We start from the raw sequence: 7,125 nt of genomic DNA, 5'->3' as shown, positions 1-7,125 counted from the left end.
TACCATAATAAATACCTTTGTCTCCTCTGTGGTGGTTTTCTGGTCGTTTTGACTCTTTGTCGGCTTTTTGTGTCTTTTTGGTGTTTTTTTGTCTTTGTTTTGATTTCGTTTCTATGAATTTGATGAAAACATGAAGCCGACCTGGAGGCAGAATCCTTCCACAGATGCTTCTGACCCTGGAGCTGAAGTTCTGCCTGCATGCTGTAGATGTTGAAGCACCTCCAGTCCTACAGCCTCTAGTGTGGCTGCAGCTCACCTGTTGGTCACCGTCATGGAGAACCAGGTGTTCTGAGGAGGAAGGCGTGTTCTGGGTCTCACACAATCTGGTCAGAGGGAATCTTTAAACTCTGAATGAAGGGATTTTATTAAACTTTAAAACTCAGATTTAGTTCATTTGTCTGTTGAAGCCACGCGTCACAGACGATACGTTCAGGGACCGTTGGAAAGTTGAACATTCTGTCTGCTTCAGGCTGATGAACTGAGTCCTTTTAAACTGTTTTTAGGTTGAGAAACATTCAGAGTCTAAAGCTGCTTATAGCCAACAGCTGGACATGAAAGCGTCTGTTTGTGTTTGAGGACGTCAGACTTCAGTAGCGTGAAGCCGTTCAACACGTCGGTCGCTTCGTTTAGTCTGAATCTCATTAGCCAGTCCCAGCAGTCGGACAGGAAAGACTAATTAAGCCGAGCAGATAATTAATCTCAGCGTCCTTTGGAGGAAACTCTGCTCTGCGTCGACCTCGAGGCCAATTAGCTGCAGGAGAGACGACAACAAACGCTGAGAGATTCCTGAAGGAGACGAATTAGATTTCACAGGAAACCCTCCGAGGACACGAGTCTCTGATTTACTGTTTCAATCGTAACGCAGCCGCCGGGCGGAACATCACCAGGCTGGTTCTGTTCAGCAACAGCATTCTGGGACTTTATTGGTTAATGAGGTCATAAACATCCCATAAATGTTCCTGTCACACCTGCAGGTATGTACATCCCAGGTTTTGCTCGTAAATAAATCTGATTATCACAACAAACGTCAACACAAAAACACACAAAGTGACCTCGGAGGTATAAAACTGACCAAACTCCAGAGAAGCTAAACCATCAGAGACTCTCGGCCAATCACAGAGCTGTGTTCAGGTCCTGTGGGACGTCTGGACTTTCGGCTTTAAGACAAGCTGAGAGGAGGCGAAGTTTTCCCCGACGAAGCCGCCGCCGCTGCAGGTGAGACGGCCACAGCGCTACCTGTCGAAGGTAAGGTTCACTGTTATGTGTTTGATGATAATCTGTCGTTGTCAGTCCAGGTCATGATGAGCAGTTAAAAAACAAGCTGCTGTTTCTGTCGCGTTTCTCATATTCTGCGTCTCTTTGGGACACTTTTGCTTCTTTGTGTTCATCTTTTGTCTCGTTTTTCTTGTTTGGAGTCGTTTTGTGTCTGAAACTATTTTGAATCTTTGTGGTTGTTTTGGGGCTGCAGGTGGATCAGCGGTTAGCATCGTTAGCATCGTTAGCACCGTTAGCGCCTCACAGCTAGAAGGTCGCCGGTTGGCGTCCCGGTGAGGACACCCGGGATCTTCCTGCGTGGAGTCTCCATGTTCTCCCCGTGCAGTGTGGGTTCTCTCCGGGTTCTCCGGCTTCCTCCCACAGTCCAGAAACATGTTGAGGTTAATTGGTGATTGTAAATTGTCCGTAGGTGTGAATGTGAGTGTGCTTGGTTGTCTGTCTCTAAGTGTAGCCCTGTGATAGACTGGTTACCTGTCCAGGTGAACCTGTCTTCACCCTGAGTCAGCTGGGATAGGCTCCAGCTCCCTCCAGCATAGATAATGGATGTTTTCTCATTTTGTGTCTCGTTAAGATGTTCCACCATCAGATGAATGTATCTCCACCAACTGGCTCCTCTGGTTCTGATCCGTGCTGCATCTATTCATTGATCCAGTAGGATGGATTCTCCTTCAGTCTCTCTGAGGAAACTCTGGCTGCAGCTCACCTGAAGCTCTCTGAACATTTCCTGCCAATCTGAGTTTCAAACCTTTTCCGATTGAGCCACGTGTCACAGATGATGAGTTCAAGGACCGTTGGATACTTTATGTCTTACAGCGGATAAATGCCACTGAGCTGCTGAGACCTGCAGCAGCTGAATCCTGTTCCTAGTTACTTACTGTTGACTTGAGTGCTTCAGTTTTAGGTTACGTTGTGTTCAAGTGCTGCCTTTAGTCCTGGTTGTGCATTTGGTTCATCGGGCAGTTCAGTGTGTTTCTATCCTGTTTAGATCATGTATGTGTGTGTCTGTTGGTTTATGTGCAGCCTGTCATCCTCACCGTGTGTTCCTACTCGCTGACCTTGTGCTGATGTTCCTCCGTCACTGATCTACACCTGCTTCCAGCACACACACTGACTGATCACAGGAGAGAAGTTCATGATCACTGAGAGGACTTTCATTGGTTGGCTGAGCTGTAGATTTGCAGAGAGACTGACTTTAGTAAATACACACATGTACATATAGAGAAACACTACGATGGGTTTACTACTTTGTGTAATATGATCGTTTGTACGACCTAATTCACTCTGATTTCTGTTTCCTACGACGTTCTACTACCGCACATATAATACTGTGACTCTCTCAGGAGGGCACCTGAGCCCGGGACATCCTCTATACTGAATGAACTGATTCCATTTCTAGACGGTTTTGATCTTTGTGTTGGTTGGTTCTGTTTCTGCTCAGGTGAGTCCAGCACCATGTTGGAGGCGTCGCTGGGTCAGAACTTCTCCCACAGCAGCTTCGTGTTCAGAGGCTTCCCAGAGCTGCAGAAGCACCGGCGGCTGCTGGCGCTGCCGTTCTGTGCGTCCTACCTGCTGGTGCTGCTGGGAAACTCTCTGGTGGTCTACGTGATCCGCGGCGTGGACAGCCTGCACAGCCCCATGTACCTGCTGGTCTGCCTGCTGTGTGTGGTCGACGTCCTCGTGGTGTCCGCCATCATCCCCAACATGCTGCTCGGCTTCCTGTTCGACTGGAATCGCATCTCATTGGCTGGCTGCTTGACTCAGATGTTCTTCACTCACTTCCTGTCCTCGGTGGAGTCCACGCTGCTGCTGGCGATGGCGTTGGACCGATACGTCGCCATCTGCCGGCCGCTGCACTACGCCGAGATCATGGACTCGTCCACGTTGGCGAAGCTGCTGCTCTTCACGCTGCTGCGGAGCGTCTCTATCATGGCGACGCTGGTGGGTCTGGCCGGTTCTCTGCGGTTCTGCGACTCCAACGTTATCCGGCACTGCTACTGCGACCACATGGCGCTGGTCAGCCTGGCCTGCAGCAGCACCGCCAGGAACAGTGCAGCCGGCCTCGCCGTCATCATCTGCTTCGTAGGCGTGGACATACCGCTCATCTTCTTCTCCTACGTGAAGATAATCAGCGTCGTGCTGCAAGCAGCAGCCGGTGACGACCGCCGCAAGGCTTTCCACACCTGTGGGACTCACCTGATGGTCATGATGTGCTTCTACCTGGTGGGCAGCGTCACCTTCCTGTCTCACAACCTGAACATCCCCATTCCCACCGACGTCAACACCTTCATGGGTCTCATGTACATTCTGCTCCCGGCAACAGTCAACCCCATCATCTACGGCGTCCGGACCAAAGAGATCCGCAACGGCTTTCTGAGGATTTTTAAACTGCGAGCGAAGACAATCCTGTCTGTGAAAGTTTCTCCTGCTGGAAAAGCACAAACATGACGTCCAGCTACAACAACCAGCAAACATCAGCCTGCTACTGAAGTAAAGGTTCTGTGGAAGCTGTTGGATCTACAGTGGAACCACAAAGACATTTGCACCAAAACTCTTCACCAAAGGTCCTGATAGCTGCTGCTCCACGTCTCCTCTGTGGAACCAAACAGACTGAAACTCTTTAAAGTTTCATCTCTATGTTCACTGTCATGTCGTAAAATGTCCAACACCAGACATTTGGGTTTAAACTTCCTGTTTCTGTGTGCACTGAGGTTTCATTTTCTCCCAAATATCATTTATTTCCAGTGACATCATGAAGACGAAAGACTCAGCGACTGCCACAAACGTCCTTTTATTAAAGATGCAGTGAAATATACAAGTTTGCTTCTGGCCCTGTCAAACTCAAATCAGCTGGAATCACACGAGTAAAGAGACTTCTGGTGTTTGTGATGTGTTCCTGTGATAAAATGGTAAACTACAGGCAGCGTCCTCCGTCATCACTCACACACACAAACAACAACACACCTGCACTAAGTTCACCTGGAGGACGCTGGTCACCGATTCACTCTGCTCGCTCTAACTGGTTTTCAAAATAAAAGCTCAGTAATGACACTGTGACTCTGTTGGAGTCTCCTGATGCTGCACATGAATAATTGATCATCAAAGGACCAAACCGGTGATTTTTGTTAATCTGATAAATGCTCTGCTAATGGTTCGACTACCTTCCTCTGTTCAGCACAGTTTGACTTCATTTCTATGAAAATCAGCCCACAGAGAGAAATTCTGCCTTTTGTCATCACGCGGTAATAAAAAACAAAAACCGTCCGTTAGTTTGTCATCTTCTGGGTTTACTCTTCAAGCATCAGAGTCGGTTTGCGTCGATGTTTCTCTGCAACAACTCTGGGCTCCTTCGTGCCGAGCTGCTATCTCCTGACCTATTGAAGGAATCGGCGGTTTGGTGAACAGCTTTCTGAACAGACTGACTCATGACGTGAAACGGTTCCACAAAACTCAAAGTTTTAGATTACAAAGAAAAAAAACACTTAACTTTGGGAAACAGATCCGTTTCGAAAATGTAGTTTCTCATGAACAAAAGTTGTCAAAAGCAAAGTCGTCTGAAGGCAACACGTTTGTCTTCAGGAGTTTATGTCTTGATTTACATTTCTGTCCATAAAATGTCTGCGATTAAAATGTCTCTGGGACGTTAGAGAGTTTAAAACTAGCATTCAGTTGGTGTCTTCTCTACGAGATCAGTCGGTAACAAAACCTGCCTCTCAACACAACCGGGCTGTTAGCATTAGCCACACAGCTAATGCTTCCTGTCCTGTGTTGGTGGTAGTTCTGAGGGACATAAAGAGACGGTGATTTTCATAGAAATGAAGGCAGTAAATCATCTGAACACTGACGATGGAAACATGAAACAACAAACGCTTTGTTAAAATCAGGGCTCGTCTCTAGAAAGGCTGATTATTCATGACATTAATAAATCATAGAAAGTATTGATGTATTTCATGCAAACAGGCCACCGTCCTCTCAGCTGATTGGTGGCTCTCTGACAGTTTAAGGTCCTGTTGGCAGCTCGGACGTCCTGCAGATTGTCTGCTGTTTCTTCAGCGTACAGAGCGACTGTTAGCTGAATGGACCTCGGTCAGCTGAAGTCCGTGTCGTGGCGCCGACGGTGAACTGTTCAGATCAACCACAGTTGGCAGTGTTGTTGTTGTTATGAAGACCCTCTGATACAGAACATTGAAACTAATCTCAACACAACTTGACTCCTGTTCGTCGCTAATGGAAACACGTAGAACAAAGAGACGTTAGAGGCATGCTACCAGCTGGCGTTACGATGCCGCGGTTCAGTGTTCCAGCCGGCTGACGAAGAAGAGCTGCTCCTTCTGGAACTGATGTCTAGCTGCAGGATTCAGGACGCAGAGAGGACGGACATGAAACACAAACACCACCGAGTGTTTAGAGGGTGTCCAGACTGACCTAAAGGACCTCCGTTAGCTCCACACTAAACAGCAGCGAAACAACAACAGCGGCGGCGGCGGCGGTGACGCTCGGCGCCTTTATCTGTCGTTGAGTTTGGGCGAATCCACCGGTTCCTCGTCTTCGTCCTTGTCGTCTTTCGCACCAATCAGCCGCTGCCGGGCGAAGTCTTCAAAGATGATGTCATCGTCGCTGTGGAAGGAGACGGTTCTGGAGGTTAGTCCAATGTTCTGGTCGACGGTTATCAAGCCAACAACCCATTTGACCCAGTTAATCCAGTCCAGCCAGTATCGTCTGATGGACACACCAAACACAACTTAAATCTCATTTAACACTTTATCATATAAAGTGGATTTTGCTAAAACTTGGTTTAGTTTGAGTTACATTTTAATGTCAATGACTTGAAACTTTTTTCAACCCTAACCCTTAATCCTGTAGAGACCAGAGGAGGCGTCTACAGACTACAGCTCCTGGTGGCAGCAGAGAGCATTGTGGGAGTTTAGCACGACCATGACAGAGACTCTGAGGAGGTTCAGGACCTCCAAGCAGAGCTCAGGGGTTTAAGGTAAACTGGGATCGACTGATTCAGAGTTCACGCCTCAGATTGTGCCTCCCTTTAGACTTGTGATGGGAAGGTTCAATACTGATCGGTTGATAAATGATCGGATCCGAACCTCTCTGGTTTCTGTAGTTCTGTGTCATAAAACCAGAATAAGTCTGAACCAGAACCTCCTCATTCAGTCTGACTGTGTGCTGCGCATGAAGCTGCCGTCATAATGAGGTAGTGGACTCTCGGGGTTGGTCTGCTGACAGCACCGCGGCTCTCACTTTAAAGCCCATTTCCTGCTGCAGCTGCATTAAGACGCATTAAGGCTGCAGCTCAGGAGATGAGTCCATCACAGTTAATGTTCAGAGGAAACCCTCTCAGCCGGCAGCTAATCGACGAGGCTGTAAAGCCCAGCAGCCAATCACAGCGCAGAGAGGCCGAGACAGGAAGACGGTGGCTTACTGTGTGTCAAACTCGATCAGGTTTGTGTCGATCGGAGCTTCATCTGGAGCTGGAAGAGGAAGAGAAGCTGGTTACGCTCTGATAACATCAACGTGTGTCAGTTTGATCTGCTTCACATGTTCAAGGACAAACTCAGCAGCTTCACATTCAGGTTCTTCATCCAGGCAGCAGCTGATTGACTTCATGTCCCAGAAACAAAACACATCAGCAGACAGAACATCCGTGGAGTCCACCGTCTGTGTGCAGCTAGAAGCCATGAAAGATCTGCTCACTTCGTCTGAGTTAAAGTTCCCTCTAAAACACACCACAGTCCTACATGTTCTTTAAGACCCTTAAAATGTTCCCTGAAGCATTCAAACACCATTTGAACCGACAGAACCAGTGAAAAACAGAACACAGGCCCAGAACCAGAGAACAGA

General features: G+C 48.0%; 2 protein-coding genes across 2 annotated transcripts in view; one reads left to right on the top strand and one right to left on the bottom strand.

Annotated features, from left to right (window-relative positions):
- Positions 1-2,727: 2,727 nt before the first annotated feature.
- Positions 2,728-3,720, top strand: LOC103373240 (olfactory receptor 51E2-like). The gene has a single exon (XM_008303089.1). The coding sequence runs from the start codon at positions 2,728-2,730 to the stop codon at positions 3,718-3,720; it is 993 nt and encodes a 330-aa protein (XP_008301311.1).
- Positions 3,721-5,777: 2,057 nt separating this feature from the next.
- The window catches only part of arrb1 (arrestin, beta 1), a gene marked incomplete at its 5' end in the record, with an annotated part of 8,994 nt that continues 7,646 nt past the window's right edge, over positions 5,778-7,125 (bottom strand). The window contains 2 exons of the mRNA XM_008303093.1: positions 5,778-5,889; positions 6,707-6,755. Coding sequence (XP_008301315.1) covers positions 5,778-5,889; positions 6,707-6,755 — 161 coding nt within the window. The remainder of the gene's footprint in view (positions 5,890-6,706; positions 6,756-7,125) is intronic.

Source organism: Stegastes partitus, unplaced genomic scaffold, assembly GCF_000690725.1.
Source record: "Stegastes partitus isolate 25-593 unplaced genomic scaffold, Stegastes_partitus-1.0.2 Scaffold1936, whole genome shotgun sequence".
Classification (NCBI taxonomy): Eukaryota; Metazoa; Chordata; class Actinopteri; family Pomacentridae; genus Stegastes; species Stegastes partitus.
The sequence above is the reverse complement of the archived record's forward strand: the minus strand, read 5'-3'. Positions and strand labels throughout refer to the sequence as shown.